The 22,579-nt window shown below is 43.9% G+C and overlaps 1 protein-coding gene and 1 long non-coding RNA gene across 2 annotated transcripts in view; both read right to left on the bottom strand.

The window, feature by feature from the left end:
• Nucleotides 1-83: 83 nt before the first annotated feature.
• On the bottom strand, nucleotides 84-1,923 carry LOC127386698 (uncharacterized). The gene is made up of 3 exons (XR_007889955.1): nucleotides 1,786-1,923; nucleotides 938-982; nucleotides 84-307 (listed from the first exon to the last, which is right to left on the bottom strand). It is a non-coding gene; the product is annotated as an uncharacterized LOC127386698 (long non-coding RNA).
• Nucleotides 1,924-10,163: 8,240 nt separating this feature from the next.
• WIPF1 (WAS/WASL interacting protein family member 1) overlaps nucleotides 10,164-22,579 on the bottom strand; it is a 53,867-nt gene continuing 41,451 nt past the window's right edge. Inside the window, exons 4-9 of the mRNA XM_051624154.1 lie at nucleotides 22,181-22,310; nucleotides 19,827-19,988; nucleotides 17,792-18,559; nucleotides 14,858-15,070; nucleotides 13,099-13,212; nucleotides 10,164-11,778 (exon numbers count right to left, since the gene is read on the bottom strand). Coding sequence (XP_051480114.1) covers nucleotides 11,723-11,778; nucleotides 13,099-13,212; nucleotides 14,858-15,070; nucleotides 17,792-18,559; nucleotides 19,827-19,988; nucleotides 22,181-22,310 — 1,443 coding nt within the window. The 3' untranslated portion in view covers nucleotides 10,164-11,722. The remainder of the gene's footprint in view (nucleotides 11,779-13,098; nucleotides 13,213-14,857; nucleotides 15,071-17,791; nucleotides 18,560-19,826; nucleotides 19,989-22,180; nucleotides 22,311-22,579) is intronic.

The following is a 22,579-nucleotide window of genomic DNA, read 5'->3' on the forward strand; positions in this document are numbered from 1 at the left end:
TATACTGGATGTTTACATTCACTTCAGTTACCTTGGAATCCTGTTGCAAAACATAGTCCATCTCAAGAAAGCTATTTATCTGCTCATCTACAATTTTGCAGTAGTACCCCTCATTATTTCTGTTGTTAATTGGTATTTTTGTTATAGTACCTTTTGTAAGAGAGTGTGTATGTTTAAGTTGGTTTTGCAAAGTCCATGCTTACTGTACCATGCTCACTCCCACTTTGTTGTGCGTCTGAGATAAGTGCAAGTGTCACTGGTGTGTCCAAGAGCTGTAGGTGCAGCTATAGTCTTCAAAATATTGCATCTGCCAAAAGAAAACATACAAAGCTAATACAGGCAGCTTGCAGGAAGTAAAACAAAAACTTCAGCAATAATTATGTATGTTCAGGTCTGTTGAAATATACTGCTCTTGTAAGCAAGTGCAGTAAATGTCATGCATGGTAAAATTCACCTCTCTAAAGCAAAAAGCAAAAAGGATCCAAATTAGGTGGCACTGAACTCATTAATGTTCCAAATAGCCCCATATTATTTCAATACTAAGATATTATTTTTCTCTGAAATGGGTTTCAGGGAAGACAAAACAATGTAGGTGAGACCTAAATGTACAAATGCCATCATTGGTGCTGGGGTATGAACCTGTTACTTGACTCAGCAAGAAGGAAGGTTTGCTAAAGTAAGAAAGCACTGTTTTAATGTAGTGGTTTGAATGCTTTATCTGGAAAATAATTATCAAGTCTTGTCCATTTACTTTATATTATGGTTAGAACTGCATCTACTGTATGCAGACATTCATCATATTTTTTTACATTTTCACATACCCATATGACTAACAGTATGTGGAGAAATGATTAAGAACAGGCCGTAAGAGTTACAGCTCTTTCTTGGTCTAAGAAAACCCATTCATTTATTGTGACAGAGGCAGCTTGTTACTTACATGTTCTTAGTACTCTGGGAAGTCACTGTAAGACTACTGAAATGCCTTCAAAACAAAAAAAACGTTGAAGTTGTCAGTGTTGCACACAAGCTAGCAAATGCTGCTTTGCTCAGGAAAACTATGTTAAAGCAAGTTGCACTGATTAAATAAGTTGTTCCTGATGTGTGATCTGCTGCACCTGTTGCTTATTCAGCAAGCAACTGATTACTAAAGAAACCCAAACAAACAAACAATTCCTGCCAACCATACAAATCAGCCACAAAACTAATGTTGGCATCACAACTGAAAAGCTTTGGAAATATTTTCAGAATATGACCCAAATCTTGGTAAACTCTCTCGACTTGCTGAGTTTACACTGGTGATCACATCACGCCCCACTAGTTTTCAGGCCACTAGTTATTACTTTCACAGTTTAACGTTACCCAGCAAATGCATTGTACTGTTTCTTCTGGCAGAAACCCAGCAGTTTTTTGATCATTTATTTCTTCTTCATTTCATCACTACAGTAGCATTCAATCCTTTCTCTTACCTTGTGACAGGGGAATATGAATGTGCCCTTTGTAACCTACAGATTCTTCCTTGACATTGTTTATTCCTCATGCCTTTTTCTGATGATGAAATGTTGTTTAATTTAAATTCAAGGCCAGCATTTTAATCTCACATGGACAGTAAGACTGACTGTCTTTTCTCTTTCTTTGACTCACAATACAAAGGAATGTTTTTCTTCTGTTAAATATTTAAGTAAATATTTGTGTCAAGACTGCAATTCCCAGAGTGGCTTTCTTATAACAAGCTGTCACTTCCACTTGACATTTTCAATATAAAAGGTACTTCGTTTTAATTCTTACCTTCTTGTCCTGCGGCCCTTAATTTGTTAAAGACTTTGTTAATAGCACTCGAACTGAAACAGGGCAGAGTCAGACGGGTTATTCTGTTGCATCATTTTTATGCCAATAGTGGAATTTTACTCGCCCAAGAGCTGTGCAACCGCACGGCGGATCAGGCGCCGCACGCCTGGGCTGAACGCGCGGCTGTTCCCGGCGGGGCCGGGCGCGGGGCCGTGCGCCCGCAGCCAAGCCCGCACCTCGGAACCGCCGGCAGCCGAACCCGCCACCGCGGCTCAGCCCGCAGCGCGCGCGCCCAGCCCAGCCCCGCCCCGCCCCGCCCCGCAGCGCGCGCGCGCCGCTCCCCGGGCGGGGCAGCGCGCGCACCACGCGGGAACGCGGCCGAAAGCGCCGCCTAGCGGCCGCCCCGCAGCGCCGCCCCGCGCGCTCCCGCAGCGCCGCAGCAGCCCAGGCGATGAGCCGGGAGCTCCGGCCGCCGAGGTCGTGAGCAAAGCAGGTTTTGAAAGGCGTTTCTGCGCTGCCTGAGCGGTCCCAGCCCTGCGCCCGCACCCGCCGCGCGGGACTCGGGCGGCTGAACCGCCCCGGCGCCAGGGGAGCCCTCATTGCATCCAGGTGGTTCAGCAGGGCTGGCAAACTGCTCCGTGGGGATTCGTGATTGTCATCGGCTGTGGAAACTAGAGCCTCTCAAAAAACGTCCATGGCGCTAACTGACTGTCTGACGTGCTCTTCCATAAAGTACAAGGCTCCGCTTGCCTTGAATGGCAAAGTTTAGGTAACTTATAGGATACCCGGCTCTACTTGCACCATGGGCAGAGCATTTCTCAGCACCAAGAGAAATTACCAGGCTGGAGATGCATCATAACTATTCCCACCTGCTTAGTTAAACGCAGACATACAAGGTTTCCCATTTTCTGATGCGTGCTTGCACTTGGACTTAGATTAGAAATCTTTGCAGCTAAAAAAGGGATTTATATTTCCCCCCATGCTACACAAGTGGCCAGGACATGTACGGGAGGGAGGAATGAAGGGTCCTGGCATAGAGGGTGTGTTCATTTTCTTAAAGCACACAGTGGGAATTTTGTTTTTAAATGAGCAATAATCTGGAGCAAAGACCCCAGCCCCTCAGTCGATAGCGGCAGCAGCAGTGCTGCAGGCACAGTTGAGGAGAATGAACTACACCCCTAGTGGAAATGAACAGGGTGTCTGTGTGTTTTCAAACAAAGGCCCCCGAGTTTCATAAGTAACCCAAGCTCCTGCCCAAATAGCAGAAGTAAAAGTTTACATTTTAAATAAGGAGGGGAAAATCCCAGCTCTCAAGGGTCTGAGCAGTCTGCAGAAAGGGCTAGTCTTGGAGCACCACAGAAAGTACCAGTAGGCTTGGCTTTCAGCCACATGGGCTCTGCTGCTCAACAGGGCCTGTGAGGGCTCACCAGTAGCTCTGGATTTACTAAACTTTCTGTCAGAATGGAGAAGGACAGGAAAGACTCATTGTCACAGCCCTGTATACATGAACGCTTACCTCAAGGCTGGGTAGGATGTGAGATAAAAAACTGCCTAAACTCCCATATTAGTGCGAACACAAACACATTTTCAGAAGGGATTTGGTTCTGCACCACGTCGGGTACAGTGCTCGCACAAGCTTGGAGCTGAACAATTTTGCACACAGGTAAATGCAAAAGGCAGCCCAAGCAGTCCCTTTGGTTTTGAAACAGGAGTTGCACAGTGCTAAAGCCCTGTGTGGGCTGCAGGGAGCGGTCTGTGGTTCCTGTTTTGGTGAGAGGAAGGATGAACAGCAACCAGTCCTGGCCCCCTCTAACAGGCTTTACCTTAGAAGCGCTTAGGCAGAGATTTCTGCCATATTCTAGCAAAAAAACCCAAACAAGAACAGTCCCGTATTCAAAATGAGAAAGGTATTTTATGTAGGCTAAACCCAAACATTCTTGAAAAAATAACTTATTTGTTTGAGGAAGAAAAAAAGAATGGTAACAACAGAGGAAAAAATATGAAAATGAGAAGTGCCCTCTTTAAGTGGAGTAGAAAGCCTGGCAATATCATATAGACAGTGTTCAGGATAAATTTCTATTCTACATTTTGAATGTAGCCTCTGCAGAAACCGTATATCTTAAGCCATAAATACATGTTTTAAGTTTGAAGAAGTGATTATTTAAAATGATGTTTTTGTTCAGTAGACAGATTGATGGTGGACACAGGTAGCGTTAGCAGCAGCCACCCAATTTATTGTCTGTATCTTAATCGAGATAGTTTTGTTTCGGTCACCCTTCCATCAAGATTATTTCTGTATCTGAACTGCTGTTGAAATTTTTAGATAGGTTAAGGGCCTGATTGCCAATACAGGAAATAACAAAAGTGTGCAGGATCATTACTGTTTAAAAATGATTGTGTCCTACCTCATTATGTTGAAATGAACATCCTTAGGTATAAAAAATTTTACATTTAACTACCTGTTTTTGTCAGCTATGAAAGAGCAGAACAAAGCAGTAGGGTTGTTTTTTGTGTGTGTGTTGTTTTTTTTTTTTAACAGTTTAATAAAAATCGTCCTCATGGAAGGAATTCTTTATGCAGCCTTTCCCATAGAGTTTTGACCACTGAAACCAAAAGTTTAACACAACTAAGACATTTTCTTTTCCATTGAGATGCCACCTTTGGGAGCTGTAAGATAGAGAGCAAGCAGTTTGCTTCATTTCAGTAATGGCAGAGCTGTTTACCATGGGTCTGATACATAAGAAGACTGCACTTAAATTGCTAGGATGCAAATGGCTGGACTAATGAAGCTTTTATTAGGAGATTTCCTAGGCACAGGAAAATGAACAGGAGGGAGACCTGAGATAAGCAACTTCTGAAACTTATGGCAGCATGAAAAAAATTCTTAGAGAAATGCTTTCAGGAGTTATAGAAAGACAAGTGAAGTACTGAAGAACTGCTACATCCATTCCACAATGTGAAACAATCATTCTGCTCAGAGGTGTCTTTATAAGGCCTGTACATTAGTGGATGTAATCTGTGTGTTCAGAGGCTTTTACTAGCTCACAATAGCAACAGGGATTACTTGAATAGCTTCTTCTTCCCAGCACTGCTGCAATACCTACAGTGTGGAGACAGAGAGCCATCCTGTTTACTTTTCTGCTTCACCAAGGTTTTTGATTAGCAGTCTGTATTTGTGTAAACACACATAGACCAAGTAGCACTGATACTCCAAAGGCATAACAATCAGGACAGCACAGGAAAGGTTACCTCATGTGACCTCTGCAAAATTTTTATTGTGATAGACTTGAAAGGGGGAGTGGAGCCCAGGCACAGCTCTTTTTGTAGACAGGAGTTCATGCACATGGAAGGAACATTTTTGCTGATGAAAAAGAACTTACTTGATTTTTAAAGCTGGCATGCCACTGTATGTGCCAAACTCTCACAACTTGGAAAAGTAAGTCTGAACTTTTTAGGAGGATTGCAAAGGAAAAGGGTGAGTTCTTTTAAAAGTGTAAACCACACAGTTTCCTTATGTATAAAATAAAATGTCTAGGAACTCCGAGACTGTATCAGAAAATAAAACTTGGAATCAAGTTTACTTCATGTTACTATTTGGGTAATTTTCGAAGAACCATAAGATGCTTTGGTCATGAAACTTCTTGTTAGCCAGAGAAAAAACAAATCCTGAAGACTCTTATCCTACTTTGTTAAACTAAATCATACATTCATTGTTTTACAGGAACATATGGGCCAATACTTAGCCCCCCAAACGGGCAATTGTCTAGGACCAATTTACTATTTTCAATGAGAAACGGAGTCAGACTAGGTAAGAGGGCAGAAGGGAGCAGCCTGTGCATACAAGGCAGGAAAGTCATTGGAAATAGTAGAACCATGATCAAAGGAGCTGGATATTTCTGTGTGTGCTGCATGCAACACATGAGCCTTCCTGTAACTGCAAGGAGTAGTCAGAACTCTTTTACAGTGTAGTCTGTGGGTTTATTTTAAAGCAACAGCATTTTCTGAGTTAAATGGAAGGACAATGTTGTGGTTACAACTAGGTCACAGCATGCTCAGTTCAGTTCCCTCTTCCTAAAGTCAAGTAAGACATTTAACTTATTGAAAACCAGAAAGAACTGTGTTTCCTTTGGTAAAATGTGAGCGAGGCACTCCTACTAGCTGATCATAAGATACATACCCCTGAGCCCTGGTTCAAGGCTACTGCCACTAAGGTCTGCAAACAAAGACCTCTCAGCCTGTGGAGCAGGCTCCTTTACAGCTCACAAACTCCCAGCTTCCACCCTCTGTCATGGCTCTTCTATTAATAAACCCCAGACACTGGGATCAGTGGGCTTCTAGATTTCATCTGAGCCATGGGTGTCTGTGGCCTTTTAAGGAAGCTGAGGTCCCTGTCTCAGTCAGTCTGTAAAATAGAAGTATCAACAAGCAGTTCCCACGGACACCAAAAGATCCACCATCTGTGTAAGCATAAATCTGCTGCTTAAGTCTTTGCAAGATAGATGAGTTACAACACAGAGCTTTTTAGCTCAGGGCTTTAAATGACCTTTCGAATTTCTGAGGAGAAGCTGGAAGTGCAGCCTGAATTTGAGCCTCCTTTGGACTTTTATCAAAGGGCTTTTCTGTGATGAATCTGGTCCAAGGTATCTGAAAAGGTTAACATCCAAGACCAAGAACAGGGGGTTTCATTCCTTTGATATTCTCCAGCAGTCTTCTGCCTAGTGAATGGAGATAAGAGGAACAAAAATAAGTGCTTGACTAGAATGATTTTCCATGTCACCTCCCCAAGGCAAGTGCCTAGCTGGCCTTGCCAAGAGCCACTGCCCACAGCTCACACCATGGGCAGCTACAAGTACAGAATCGCTGACCACAGATTTTCAATCATTCTCTAGCCTAAACTACCCCCACTATTTCCCCTTATCTGCACGTGTCTAATCTTTACTGTAGGGAGATCCAAAGTTCTCTGAGCATTAGCACTGCGCTGCTGTGCCACGGCAGGCAGGAGGGGAGGAGAGCAATCTGCCCCAGCTCCCTCCAGGCTCACTGTCACACTCCTGCTAAAGCTGATGTGTTTCTGTCACGGAAGCAACTGTCATTGTTCTCCATGTAAGAGTCTGGATCACCAATTAAATAAAAGTAAAATTTATTTGGCATAGGACAGAAAAATAAGAACAAAATCACATACAAAATAAATGTTAAGCAGAAAAATATTCACAGAAATAGAATAATATTTTATAAAAAGCTCAAACTTTAAGCATCTGATAAAAATATGTTACTTTCTGCTCAGCCTATGTTTTATGTTTCTCTCTCTTTCATAGTCTTGTGTGGCTTTGGAAGTCCACATTTAGAGGTCTTCCTTTGCATGCATTATTAGTTTACACTACAGAACATTTATCACAGACAAACTGTATTTCAAAATGGCAACCTACTGAAGGGCTACTCCCTTTTTCAAGACACACTGTTTCCATTTTTTTCTTTTAGTCTGCCCACCTACCTGCTGCATACTCACTGAGAACAAACACACATGCCCTGCTTCTGCTGAGTAACTCCAATGCTCCCCTTTTTGTTAGTGCTCCAGGTTTACGTTTTAATTGGATGGTCCATACACTTCCACCTTAGAGGCTAAAAGATTCCCGTTTTCTCCTAAAGTACATACAGAATCATTCCATGAACTAGCCACATTTAATGTGTTAACAAACATCTTAGGTAAGAGATTCTCCTTCTTTTCTGGTGAACACCATTTGAAAAATTAAAGTTAATAAAATATATATTATACAGTCAATGTACCGCTAAAACAGGTTGTTTGCACCCGTGAGACAATGGTGCTCACCCTGTTGTGCTGTGGTATTACATACATTCACATTATACATTGTGATTTGTACTCTAGTATTGATAGCAATACCCAGCCAATGGGTCTGTATCTTCATGAGCACTCCTTTCCAGTGTCCTGTGGCTGAGGGGCCCTCTCTAGGTCTCTTGACATTTGACGTTCAACTTGAAATAATCCCAGTTTGATCATTCAACTCATTTGCTTTCAAGCCAAAAAGTATCCTTTCTATTTGCACACTTTTGCACAGAAAATTGTTGTGTTACAATATCGTGAAGCAAGATAGCAGTCTAGTTCCTTCATCCTCTGCTCCAACACAGACCTACTTCTACAAGTGACATGTGAACAGCTGTTACTGCAAGAAGAAACTACCACCCAGTTTTTTAAGTGACAATTTAAGGAACCTTTTAACAGTTCAGTCTTGCAGCAAAAAATAAAAAAAATTAAATTGTTCTTAGGATTCTTTTACTGTTGGGAAATGTTTGCTTCTAAACAAAAATTTTGCAACCTTATTTAAGCAGTAGTTCATTTACAGAAATACAGGCTTCCTCAATCACAAGCTGTGTTTCCTTTAACAATTCTGAACATTAACCACTGTGACCTCTTCTCCCCATGGTTGGTGCAGAAATTGCTAACAGACATAACATGTGTTTTTCTTCCAAAAATATTGAGCAAAAATTATTGTCACATGGTACAAAAGTTACTCCCATTTTATTTTCAGACTTGAATTAAACAAAATTAGCATCTGTGGCCATTGTCACACACTGTAAGTCTTAATGATGACATAAAAAGATAGTTTGAGGTGTGACGGATTATAATACAATGCCATGGAAACAAACTCACTAAATCTCATATGCAAGCAGTGAATCAAATTTAGTCCTCTCATAACCTATGCAACCACACTGAAGTCAGCTGGGGCTGGATGGACAGCAGCATGAGACACTGGTTTTAGGAAAGGGTTACATTTCCAGAGCAATACCAACAACTGATTGCGAGGTTAGCCAGTGCCCACCTGCAATTCACCTGAAGACTGATCTAATAGTGTCTCCATGCACTGAGCTCAATGAAGTTAGCAGGCTGAGCACATTGCAACAGCAGGAACTGGCTCAACCACTGCAGAATGCTACTGTTGGCACTATTTACATCAGGTCTGGGAAGAACAACACCTACTAAATTTTTCTTGTGAGACACAGAAAAGTTGACTAAAAAAAGTCATAAGGCACCACTGATTCAAAAGGCTTTGCATTCTTCTTTTTTGACACTTCATAGTGAAATAAATACTTTAATACTGATCATATTGTCATTAGCTACTGATACATGAAGCACTATTATTGAATGATAAGATGCTGCACTGTTCTGGGATATATCTAGGGACTTTTATAGCAAAAGATATAAATAGTAAAGCTGTTGCTAGGTGAAAAAATACCTCTTTCTGCATTCTTAAGCTATTTTACATATATGCCAAACATCCATTCTGAAGAGGTTTCTATAGTACAAAGAAGTGCTAAATCCAAGCAGCTCAGGTTTCTTGGCTTGTTGACTGAGGGCCTTTTACACAGCACATTTCAAAGTGAGAGAGAAGCTGGTTTGCCAAGTCTTTGGTAGTGGTCCAGAATTTCTGGTCAGAAAACCTTGCTCAAAAGTTCAAATACATTATATTTTTAATGATGCAGAGAGCTGGCAGAACAATGTGCAGCGTTTTCATTGAGTCACTTGAAGTAAAACAGTCCTTCTGGAAGAAGGTAAGTTACAAAAAAAGGTATAGTTTATGGAGGGTTTTTTTTTTTTTCTTTTGATTGCATAGTTATTGGCTATTAATAAAGATTTGGCAGGTCAAGGTACTGAAAATGTTGTATTCTTAAATTAAAAATGTTGTTCCTTAGAAAGTTTTAAGTGCTTTAGTTTAATAACATGAATACAATAATTTATCGTTTAAGTTATTATCCTAAAAATCTTATTTGGACTTCTATTCACATAATAATATCTCAAAGAGAGAGGCACTTTGTATAGTGCATATGTTTAAATGACATCCATAAAATACATATACAAATTCAGTATTGCTCTAGGTTTGATCCCAAGGTGCACCTGTCACATGGAGGTCCCACTAACATCTGTTTAAGAAACTCTTACAGCCACGATCCTGCAATTAGATGTAGTTACATCCCTGCGCCTGCGCACTTGATTGCAGGTTCAAGACCATAAATAGTAACTTAAAATAGGTCATTAGATATAAAAATGTAAAAAAAAAAAAAAAGGTACAAAATCAAATGCTATCACAGCTAACAAGATTTTGTAAACAAACACTGAAAAGGCCAAATTAAATTTGATCTGGCCAAATTCAACTCTGTCTCATCCCCTTCATGGTGACTGCCTCGGCTGTGGGGCAGGAAGGGGGTCTGCCCCGCCCACTGACAGAGCAAAAACACACAAACACTTCAGTGGGGTCCAGACTCTCTTTGGCTAAATTCTCTGGATTTTGAAAGACTGACCTAATTGTAGCCACATGCTAGGAAAACATTTTCTTAACCTACACAACTTCTTTTTTTTTTTTTTTTTTTTTTTTTGAGCAGTGCTGCTGATACAGGCTTGGTAGGGATCCCAAGGAGGACATTAAAGAAACAGAAATTGTTGGAGAAACAGAAGAGGTATTTTTCAAAGCTAACCTTCAAAAGTTCAATTAGCAAAGAGCTATCATTCAGCAATATTTCAAATTCAGAATTATAATCTTTCTCTAACTTCCAATAGCATTTTGTATGTGCTAAGATACATTTGTAGAATGTGCTCATACAATAAACTCTTTTCTCACACAAAAAATTAAAAAGCAATTAAACATATTAATCAATTGTCACAATGTTAGGATACTTCACACTCTATTCTATTAATGTAAGCCTTGCAGCTCTCTGCAGAGACTCCTTTCAGCAAAGTTTGAAGGGACAGGCTTCATGGTAAACTCAGAAGGCCAAATCTTCCCATTTCTCTTGAACCAGTGCAAACAGCAAAGTCTGGAGCTGATGCTCCCACTTGAACACAAAAACCCCAGACCTCCTTTGCTACATCAAAGGGTTTTCACTTACACATTTTTACCTCAGCTGCTCTACTGTAACACAAGTCAAAAACACTCTCTCTGAGACTTGTCACCTAAGCCCCAGGAAGTCAAACCTATCATTTAATTGTACCTAAGAAACCAACTGCAAAGCAGGCTGGGAAGCACTGGTGTCAGCAATGCCTCACAGGAGGAGCCTGCAGCTACAGTAACTGCTGCATTTGCACCAAGACCAATTCTGAGGAGTCTTGGCATGTAGTCTCAGGCAGAGGGCATGACAATAACCCAGGACACTGATGACTGTAGGTTGGTCCACATCAGAGTAGGAAAGAATTAGGTACTACACGCATAACACTATATTAAAAAGGGAAGATGGATAAAAAAAAGATATAAAAATTATGCTGCTGAATTTTTCACTTGTGCTTTTCTTTGGAAGATTCTCCACAGTTAAAAACAAGGCCAGACATACTGCATCCTTGAGGCAGGATGTTCTATCTATTGTGTAAAATAAGATTTGCTTGGCTAAGCTGAAGTGAAAAGGCTTAGGATGAACTCTTGGTCACCGTGTAGTAGGTCTATAGCTTGCAGAAGCAGATGGGCCAAGTTAGACATGCACAGAAGGATCCAGGGGACTCTTTGCTACATGGTTTTCCCCAGCAACTGTTTTTTTAAACAGAAAATAGATTGTACTTCGTCATTCAAATAGTACAGCCACTGTACCCAAAGTGAATCAAACAGCTTTGTCCAGCTCTCATTATATTCAAAGCCAGACCTCCTGTGGAGCTCTCGAGGGGACAGAGCTGGACACATGATGCACGTATGTTGTGTATGGTCCACAAAACGTCTTTCATGACAGCCTGCAGCATAAGCAAATAAAATGTATAGCTTTGAGCAACGATAGTTCATAAGCTGCATCTATTACTTCTGTAATAGAGACTGAAGTTTGTTCCAGCTGACAGCCAAAAGTGGAAATAAAGCAAAACAGACAACTTTCCAATGATGTAGACAGGAGAGCTGACTCGAAGGAAACTTGAAAACAGGTGTTGCCCGAAGATGGGCCAGAATCCATTTCACCTTGGTATAGGCGGAAGCGGGGGGACACCTCTCTCTTTTCTGCCAGAACCACCTAAAAGAGAAAGAAAGGTTTTATTGTTACTCTTCCTTGTTTCTTTTTAAAATGGGAGTTTAAATCCAAGCCTTTAACTCAGCAACTGGTGAAGATCTACTAATTTTCTTGCCCAGCCATTTTACTAAAAAAATCGTTGTAGAGTTTCTTGCTAGTTTATTAAACAACATCAGAACTTCAAACTGCTAAAAAAAGAAGTTTTTAACTAACCCTATGCCCAAATGTCTGGAAAGCATATGTATTTTAGTCCTTTGGCCCCTTCTCAAAACAGATTAGTAGCTCTTGTTAGCCTGACTATTCAATGCATACACATCCCTTCTCGGTGCTACTGGCAACCCATGCAAATTTCAATGGAATTGGCAAACTCTAAGTACAGTAACATTCCAAAGCCCTTCATGTTTTTATCTATATGAAGATTTTACTTGCAAACTCATGAAAAGAAATATAAAAAATGCATGTATTTATTTGCCTTTCCTTGTGGAGTAACGCAAATGGGATGAAAGCTAACCAGGCAAAGTGAAGGGTCAGAGACTAGAAGGATTTTCTGCCCCAAACAAAACCTCATCATTTGGAAACAGGAGAGAGGGAGAAACATCTGAGCATACTGATGATTAAAGCATAACTATGAGCCACCAGTGTCACTAGTTGTGAAAGAAGTAAATTGATCCTTGGGTGTATTGGGCAAAATACCACTAATGACGGCAGGAAACATTTATGCTGCTGTAGCAGACATGGTTGAGACCTGAATTGGAATGGCATGTAATACTGATTGAAAAGACAAAATCAAACTTAAACGTATACAGAAGCAACCCTGATCACAGAACATACTTGGAAGCAGAGTGTAGAACATCCTGATTTACTAAGCCCAGCAAAACAAAAGCTGAGAGGAGGATATGACTGTTGTCTTAAAAAATATTAGGGGTATAACACACCAAGGAGGGAGGATAATTAAACTCAAGGATCATGATGGCATAAGAATAAATGAGCTGTGCATGAATTTAGACAGATAATGAGAAGGAAGTCCTAGGGGATTTTGTGGGTCTGGCTGCCTGTAGCAGAAGGGGGCTGAATATAACGGCATAGGTGGTCTCTTACAACGCATGTTCCAACTTAAAAACCAAACCATTCCCCTCCTCTAATACAAGTTTAAGAGAACTTCTGCCTGTGAACCTGCATTTAGCTTTTTCTTTGCGGTGGGGAAGGGTGACCAGGCTGTAAAGTCTGAGAAGTTTTGAACCCTTAGGATCCACTCTCTTCCCCATCCATAGTATTTTAGGATGATAGGTTGAAATTCCAATGGCAGAGGTGGAAAAAACTTACCTCTACTTTCATTTCTTGCTAGTTTACTGGGATAACTTCTGTTCATGGGTACATATGGCTCTGGAGGTGGCAAATCGGATATAGGATGAAAAGAAAATCTGCTTTCCCATTCATCTGAAAAAAATCCCACACAATTGTTATTTTTGTGACATAGCTTTAGGAAATTCAACTGATGTTAACATAATGGTTAATACATTTTATATTGAAGATATTTAGATTGCTGAGTATTGAACCAGCAATACTGAGACACTAGGAAATCAGGGAAAAAGATGTTTAGGTTAGTTTGAGAATGAAAATTCTTACTAACTTTAATTGATCACTTAGCCAATTTAATGTAAAATCACAGATCAGGAAAATGGCTGAAATTGCACTGTAATAAGTGCTATATTCCCTTCCATGTATAACAGATCTGATTTTTTATACACACACATAAACATATATGTTACCAGAAATACATACTGTCTCCTAATTCAGAACAGCATTTTGTTCCAGGGAATTTTCTGATATTCATACCTTAATGACATACAGAGCTCAAAAGCATCATTAAAAGCACAATGACTTGTAAGCAGTGGGGTTTTTTTTAATTTTTAAACACAAAAAAGAAAATTCGTTGCCAGAACGACAGAAACTTGTATGTAGCTAATGCCAACAATGGGAAAATGCATGAGTTGGAACCTACAGTGTCCCTACTGATGTACTTACTGAGTGTACAGGATTCTAAAGAATAAAGCAAGCTGATCAGTTTCTTCATTGAAATAACTGGAAAAGCATCTTTATGTAGCCCTGTTCTGCACTTGAATTCGGAGGCCCAAAGACAAAAGTGTGGGCTATCTTAAACTTTGCCATTTTCCTCCTTGGTTGCTTCAGGACTTTGCAATCCTAACTTTCTTGAAATACTGTTATATTTCATTGCATAATGTAACAAACAGGTGAGTAAGTTTTGCCAGGCAGTTGTACATGTGGTTATTTGCTGGGATCCAGTTTTATTATGTTTACTCCCAATGGTTGCAATTAGAAACCAGCGTGCAAAGAAGCTGTGGGTTCTGTACCTTGCAAATGACTTGTGTAAGAAAATATGTTTGTGACCCACCTGCCTTATCTGGTGTGTCTGAAAATGCTTCAAAAGGATGATTTACAGGTTGTTTTTTTTCTGTTTGCTTTTTCTAACCTTATAAATGTCACAAACACCTGTTTTGACCTCCCATAATTAGCTGAAAGATTTATCTGTCCTTTGTAAATAGAAAATAATTGAAAAGTGTGATGAAATCTTAAAACACAGCAATCTTGGACATCACCTTTTCAATAAACACTAGCAAAAGGAGGGTTAGTCAACACTCCCAGCAGCATTCTGACAATCTCTTTCCTCATCTGTTTCTCAGCTTTTAAGTCATCAGCTCTGACTTCTAAAGAGTCTTAGTGTAACTATGGTTTGAATTACTATTAGAGCCAAAACAATCCCCTTAAGCCTTATTTCTGTATTGTAGCAAAGCAAAGCACAGTGAATATACTTCTTTTACTCAGGCTACTTTTCAAAGGGTTATTTTGGAGACTGCACTGACAACTCTGCAGTTTTGCTCTATGGCATATTTACTCCATTCTTACTTGGCAGGGTTAACAGAGGCCCAAACGACACCGTTGTTGACCAGAAATCAAAGGGTTGCACTAGAAACTAAGCTTCTATCCCAAACCCTTTTTGCAGCACTAAGGCCAAAAGCCACTGCGTGGTCTCTATCAAAGGCAAGCAACTGGGAGGGCTTACCATCCCCTGGATCCTGGAAGCCGTTTCTGACAGCTGATGAAGGCGGTGGTGGCGGTGGCGGCGCTGCCAAGCCCGGCCGGTCAGGGGGAAGAGGCACTCGTGGTCCACCTCTCTGGGTGTCCAGCCCTGGCCGGGAGGGCAGCTGAGGAGTAGCAGGCAAAGCCCTTGAAGTGCTTCCATTCCTGCTTATGGGAGGAGGTGGTGGGAGAGGGCCTGCAGCAAGACAAGAGGCAAGCACACACACACCGTTTGCACCAGGGGTTATTCTGCCAGAGAGAAGCCCCTGCCTGCAGCCCATGGCCTCCTGCTAACTAACCAGAGCAGGTGGTCTTAGGACCCTCAGCCCCAAGGAGGAACCACCCTCAGCACCCAATTCCCTGCTCTCCAGGGTTCTCTAGGGAGTTGGTGCCAATTTGACAAGTAGATATCAGGAAAGCAGAGTATGTCTAAGCATAAACACATGTCAATGCTCGTATTCCCATGTCCCTCAGCTACAAGAAGTCTCTGGAAAGGTACTGGTCCTTGCAGTCACTTTTAAACCACTCTAAATACATTGACCACAACGAGCACAAATTAAAAATGGAATTCAGGGTACTGTGGTGGTCCAAACCATAGTACATTTCCTTTCCATGTACCTTTACAAGGCAAGAGGACATGTAGCAGAAGAGCTCTGCTGCCCTCAAAGGCCCTCCATCCATAGGGGTGGTCCCCTCTGAGTGTCACAGCCAGAGTCTGTGTAGGCACACAGGAGAATTCAGCCCAGGAAGGGCAGCAGTAAAGCAGCATAGCATCAGCTTGCTAATAAATATAAACATACTTATATTTATAAATACATGTGCTGCACACCAGATTTTTCAGTAGTTGGAGCATATCCACCTCCTGCTAAACTAGAAACAGACCTCACACGTAGACTGGCATTTCCAGTGTCTGTGTATCTGAGTAACTGGTGTAATGACGCAACAGGGCAAATACAAAGGCACAGCCCACGTAACACAGGACCAGGGCTGTCCTGAGGGCAAGGGAAGGGCCATTCTCCCAGAGGAGCCAGAAAATAAAGGCAAGAAAGCTGCTGTTGCCAGGGAGAGAGGAACCCATAGTTATGACATAAGGAGACAAAGGAGAGGGTGGGGAGGGCTACACGTGTTCAAAAGTCTCACTACCTCTGTTTGGCACAGTTGGGCAACTGACAATTATGTTAATTTTTATGAAATGCTTCCTTGTCCTGATGAAATCTAGCTACAGATGTACATTTGGAAAAAGACAGCAGCAGGTATTAAGTCTCCAGCAATAAGCGTTGAAACATGCCTCAGGAAACACACTGTACTTGGTGGGGTTTTTTTCTTTTTTCTTTCTCCTCTTTTTAGTTTGCCTTCAGTGAATGGCTTCTAAGAATAAGAACCATTTAGCAACTTTCAAAATAGTTTTGCTTGCTCTCTCTCTCGACCTACCTAAATCCCATCATCTATATTGACAGGCTGCAGAACAGGAGTATTTACGTTTATAATTTATTGCTACACCTTCCTTCTGCTTATTAAGCCAGCAGAAAGGTAGTGCCAATTTGCCTCAGAAAAGATCCAACCAGGAAAGTACTGGTGGAAGCAGCAGCCATCATGGAAGAAGCTCTTGAAGCATTTGAATAATTGCAGATGCTCTCTGCAACTTTGATCCGTGCTCCCAGTCAAATGTGACAAGAATTCTCTATCTCTTTACTGCAGACTGGGCTGGCATTGTGCCACCCTTAGGGCTGGCAACCAGCTTGCGACACAGCTCCACAAAGCACAGTTCTGGGGCAACTGCTTTCTGGAGCTGCACAGCTGCTGCAGGTGCTGTGCTGCAGGAGATCCAGGCTGGTTCAAGAAGCTGGAAAGCAACACAGACGGCTGTCACCTGTGGGACCTCCCATGATCTTCATCTCTAGTGTCTAGGACTGGGTGGGTTTGAGATTATTCCAAATTTTTATTCCAAGGATTAAATGAAAAGCAACACCATGGAGCTTCCCAGTGTTGCCTTCTGTGCAATGCTGCTTCTTTCCTTATGTTACAGGGCTCGTCTGTTTGTGCCTAAATTCTCTCAACTCAAAGGGAGAACCATCAGGTATCAAGAGAACTAAGTCACACAGGGCAATTTTTAAAAGTTATTAACAATAGTCACAGAGGACAAAGTATGTTGTGATACAAAGGAGACAATTCTATTTCTAGTCTCCTTTGAAAACTGCACATAGTCACAACAGTTAGTCACTCTCTAACAACTGCCACTATATTTAACAATTATTGGCTAGGTCTTTTATTAAAATAATTTGTATTTAGCTGTAAGTGTTCGTGTCTCCCAACACGTAGAAGGTCAGGTTCAGCAAACCTGAACGCCATCATTAACTTGCACTGGTTGACTCAGGCAAATGCTATCAGAAGCTAGATAACACAGCTTCTTTGCGTCACAGAGCGTAATGGGGATACCCTCTGTTTACAACCATTTTTAATAACTGAAGTTACAGTGAAAGATGCTGAGACCTGCGTAAGTACACATGAGCAGGCTGGTCATGCACCGGGACTTTCCATAAGCCACCGTGGTTCCCACAAACCCTAATTTCCAGCGGCAGCACCCCTGGTGCCCAGCAGCAGGGTTTGCTTCCCAGGCGGAGCAGCAGCATTCCCGGCAGCAGGACAGGGTCGAGGCGCTGCCCCGCACCACCCCTGCTCCCGCACCACCCGTGGCCGCCAGGACGGCCCAGCCGCGCCGCGCTGCTGCGGCGGGGGCAGCGCCCGCATCGGGGCAGGGCGGGCTAAGACGCTGGGTTTCGCTGCAAGGAGCACGGCCAATGCCACCGTCGGGCAAACGGAGAATTCCCCCTTTCCAGAAAGAATGGTCCCCTCATCCCAGCACGCCCATCTCGCCCACCCCCGGCAAGCTCAAGACTCGCAGCCCCGGGCTCCCTACCTGAGCGACTGGGGGGGTCTCTGACTGGCGGCGGGGGCCTCTCGCTGGGCGGGGGGGGCAGGGGTCCGGAGCGGCCCCCCGAGCCGCCAGCCGCCGGCGAAGACCCCAGCGAGATATTCCTCTGGGGCAGCCGCGGCATCTCGTCGCTGCCGCCGGGGACGGGAGGGACAGAGGGCGGCCCCGGCCTGCTGGGGGGCGGCGGGGGCGCCGGGGCGCCCAGGGCGGGCCGGGGGGCGGAGGGCACGGGCGGCTTGCTGTTCTGCGGCGGCGGCGGGGGCAGGGCCGCCTCCCGGACCGAGGGCGGCCGGTGCCCGGCGGGGGGCGGCGGGGGCGGCGGCTTGTCCTCCACCGGCCGGCCCGGGGTGGGCGGCAGCGGCGGCCGGCCCGAGAAGGCGGGCGAGGCGCTGGGGCCGGGCTGCCGGATGGGCCCCGCTGGCCCCCCGCTCCGGCTGCCCGGGAAGGGCGGGGGCGACGGCCCCAGGCTGGGCTGCCGGCTCACGCTCGGCACCGGCGGCGAGCCCCTGCTGTGCAGGCTGGAGGCGATCGGCCGGGGCGTGCTGGGCACCGGGGGCGGCACGGCCTCGGGCCTGGAGCCGGCGTCGGGCCGGGGCGGCGGCGGCATGCGGCTCCTCTGCGGCTCGGGAGCAGCGGTCCTCGGCCCCGAGGGCGACCCCGGGAAGCGCGGCGGGCCGCTCGGCGGAGAGAAGGGCTTGGGGGCTGCGGAGCGGCCTCCGGGCGGCAGGGCGGGCGGGCGGGCGGCCCCGGCATCTGCGGACACAGGGGAGAGAGAGAGAGAGAGGGAGGGAGGGCATCAGCGACCATCGCTCGGGCACTTCGCCCGGCCGTCTGCTCACGGAAAACGCTCCGGGGGCCAGCCCGGCACGGGGCTCGCAAGCCTGAGGGCTCGTCCCCTGCGGCAGGAAGCAACAGTGCTGGTAGCACCGGGGAACCGCTCCGGAGTAGCGGGTGACGGCCCCGTAACGCTTATTCGAGGGGCGGCTGAGACGGCCCAGCGTGGCAACACAACGCGTGCAGCCCTCGCGTAGCAAGGAACAGCGCAGGGAGGGGGGGAGAAGAAATGGAGAAACAATATTGGAGACCATAACCTGACAGCAAAGAAATTTTAGCTTTTAAATGATACCCAACAATAACAGTCCTGTAAAAGGCTCTTTTTGGCCCTTTCTTGTAGCTGTTACCTAAGGCTGTACTTGTGGCTGTCAGGAAGAAGGCAGCCAGTCATACAGTTGGAGAAGCACTGTTCTGTAATGCCAGGAACTTTTGTATTAATACAAGTTCCCAAAATAGACTGTGACACAATACAAAATACCAGCTCTGTGGGACTGTTCTGTACACATGTGCTGAAAACTTACATTTGTCTGTAAGGAAGGTTCTTAACACCCTATAATCCCTGTTGGCCAATCCTCTTTCTACAAGTGTAAAATCCTACATCCTTACCCTTACAAAACACAGTGGCCCCAGATCTCCTTTTATTTTTCAAAGGGCATGAGGCCTTGGACAGCTGTTTTGCCAGCCAGAAGAATACAGTGCATGCCCCAGAGAAGCCTCCAGCTGCAGCGTGCGTACCAGCCAGCTGGCATGCCTCATGCACTCCCTCAGTGGTAAATTATGCTGTTGTGGAGCTGACACAGATGTACTTTCCATTTGGAAAGTAGATCCTTTTCCCTGGTGCACAAGGGAGAATTAACCTGGAATCCTCTTGTGCTCCCCTCTGCTCCTGCACACCCACAGCTAAGGCAGGACCTGGTCTGACCATACTGTGCAGGGAGCAATTCAACACTGCCAAGATCAGTTTTCATCAATAACTAGTAGGATGGCTGTAAAGACAAGTCTTACTTCTCCCTCATAAAACGTAGTATTAAGACTAAAACAAGATTCAACCTGAAAATTACATTTCCTAAGAGCCTAAGATATTTAAAGACACTTCCAATCCCAGCAGGTAAATTATTGCCATGCTGTAAAGGTTTTAAGCAATGTCATTTACTTTTTCACACTGAAACTGCAAGGTCTTTCTTACCAGCATCTCGACTCGCAGCAGATCTTAGCTTTGGCATTCCTGCTTGGAAAAGGCCTCCAAGGCCAGGTGGGCCACCACCACCAAAGCTGCCACCACCACCACCACCGCCGCCACCACCTCCTCCAAAGCCACTGCCGCCGCCTCCACCAGGTCCTTTGGGTTCTGTTGGGAAAAACATTCCCCATATTAGGCAGAGAAGAGAGACTGATCCTGCAAAGCCATGTTTTTCATTAGAGCAACACTTGTAACTGGGGAAAAATGGACAAGCTTTCAAAAAACACAAGTCCTTGTTCAAGTTCAAACATCACATCTACCGCCACTACCAATATTGCACTGTGAAAGGGATGGTGCAAGAAACATAACCACTGTGTTTCATTAAGCCATCGCTTTCCTTTAGTCTGCTCTTGACTGGAAAGCAGAGAAACAGTAACTATGGAGAATTTGGAACTGATCATGGATAGGACCTCTGAAAATATCACGATGTCTTTGTTAGCGTCTTGTAGCTGCTTCCCATTTCTTCATACCCTTGCTTTCTTACCCTTCTCCACTTCTCCACAAGCAAACGAGAGACAGGACAATCTCACAGCAAATGAGGAAGAAGGGAAGGAAGAAAACAGAGGTATCCTTCCTTTTGGAGGTGTCTCTGGTGATCACTTCTGGGAATGCACAAACCTCTGTCACTATTGATGTGGTTGCACCACATCTACTTATTTAAACAAAGCCTAGTGGGAAAGGATATTTAATTTCCAATTACTTTCCCGTAGGTCCAGGAATACAGTGACAGGATCATTAGCTGCTAATTTTTACAGTAGGCGTGAATTATTTGATCAGCCCTTTTCCTCTCCATTTCTCCCTAATGTCAGTATTTCTGCTGTGACAACAGTGAGATACTAAAAGTGTTTCCACAACCACAAATACAGGGAAGAGCCCTATTCAGAGCATCACTGCAAAATGAGCAGGCCCAGAGGTTGGGATATCTGTGGAGATCAGCTCTCAGAAGATCAACGGCTGAAGATCAATGGCTTGAGTGGCTAAAAGTTTCACTGACTTTAAAGTAATTAAAACCTGTGGATGAAAAGCACTTCAAATAATCCCACCCACAAAAAAAGGAGGAAGAATGTATACACAGGTGAATGTTTCACATCATCCTTCTCCTCTTAAGCATGTTAGCTCAGTTCAGCTCTGACTCACATAGGGTGTGAACCTCTGGAGAAATGCTGCTACTATGGTTTAGTCTTTCATCATGTTTTGTTAATTCATGTGAACAAGATAATAGGCCACATCATTTTAATCTTACTGTTTACTTCTTCTTTAATCCCCTTAATAGCTCATTACAATACCTAGAATGTATAACTTTGCTTTCAGAGATAATACTCAAATGTTTAAAAGCTAAATACCTGGCTAACTGCAGGACCATGTCTATTTTTTTTTAAATTTATTTTTTAAAAAATTATTCTTACTTGATCACACTCCTTTAGGCATTTCCTTCTTTCCTTATCATCTTCCTACCACAGTCCAGCCTTTAATTGCATGGCCAGACCTGGACAGGGTTGTATCACATTTGCTTATCAGTCTGCAGAAGCGCCTTGTCTCCCTTGGCAATAAATGCTGTTGTTCCTCCAATGCAGCAGGCCCTTGTTCCTCACTCTTCTGCTGTTTCTGCTCTACCTTTCCAATACTTTTGCTACATGGGCAGTTCCTGCTGAGATGTACAGTGAGACACCACAGCAGCGCAGCTGGATGGAGACCTTGTCTCCATTCAGATAAATGGAGCTGCTGCCTTGTGCCAGAGCATGACCCGGGCAGGCTGGGCAACAAGGCTTAGCTAAAAAGATCACAGCCCTGAGTCACTCCAGGAGTAGCAGAGCAGCCACAGCAGAGTGACACCCAGGTGGAGCTGTGGTCCTGGCTCTGGTTTTGCTTTGAGTGGTACTGGGGTCATCAACAAGCCGATGGGGTCATGCCAGGGGTGCATTTATTTTGCTGCACTTTATGCAAAAGTGGAGTCTGAAATTCCACTGTTTTCCTGTGCTCTCCTCAGTCCTAACTTTGTCTGATCTGCCACAGCTCCTCAGCAGAGTTCCTAGAAGGGTTTGCATAGTTTTCAGATTGAAGCAAATGAGAAAGCTTTATGGGAGTAAGCAAACAAATTATCACTCGCATTTCATAAGCAGTACTTGATTTCTCAGCTGACTTAATCCATGATGAAAATAATTTATATATACCAACTTTTTAGCATTTCATTTTACCTACTTCTGACAGTTAATTTGGTGATACATAAAATAATTTTCTGCATTCAGACATGTAGAACCATCCATGTATACAGAAACTCCAACGTGCAGAGTCACACTTACTGTCTAGAATCGGAGCACTTCTGTCATTAGTAACAGTCTTCTTCAGCTTTTTTCCTTTGGTAATATCAGATAATAGAGCATTTCGCCCTGCTTGTTCTGACCTGCTCAGGGATGGCTTTTCAGTATTTGCCTGCAAAATAAAATAAAAAATGAGGAGACAAAATGAACCAACTTCTAGCTACAAAGTTCTGCTCAATTGTGGTAGTTACCCGAAACCTCAATTTCTGTTCTAACGGCACCAGTGCAGGTACCGCGCTGCGTCGGGTTGAATGAACCATGTTACAGGTAGCTGCCCTTGCTCCTAACTCGAGGCCTCAAACACTGCTGCTACTCTAACCCACACTTGTATGTGAATTCCTATTTTTTAACTCAAGATTTAAAGTCTCTCTCTCTCTCTTT

Source organism: Apus apus, chromosome 6, assembly GCF_020740795.1.
Source record: "Apus apus isolate bApuApu2 chromosome 6, bApuApu2.pri.cur, whole genome shotgun sequence".
Taxonomy (NCBI): domain Eukaryota; kingdom Metazoa; phylum Chordata; class Aves; order Apodiformes; family Apodidae; genus Apus; species Apus apus.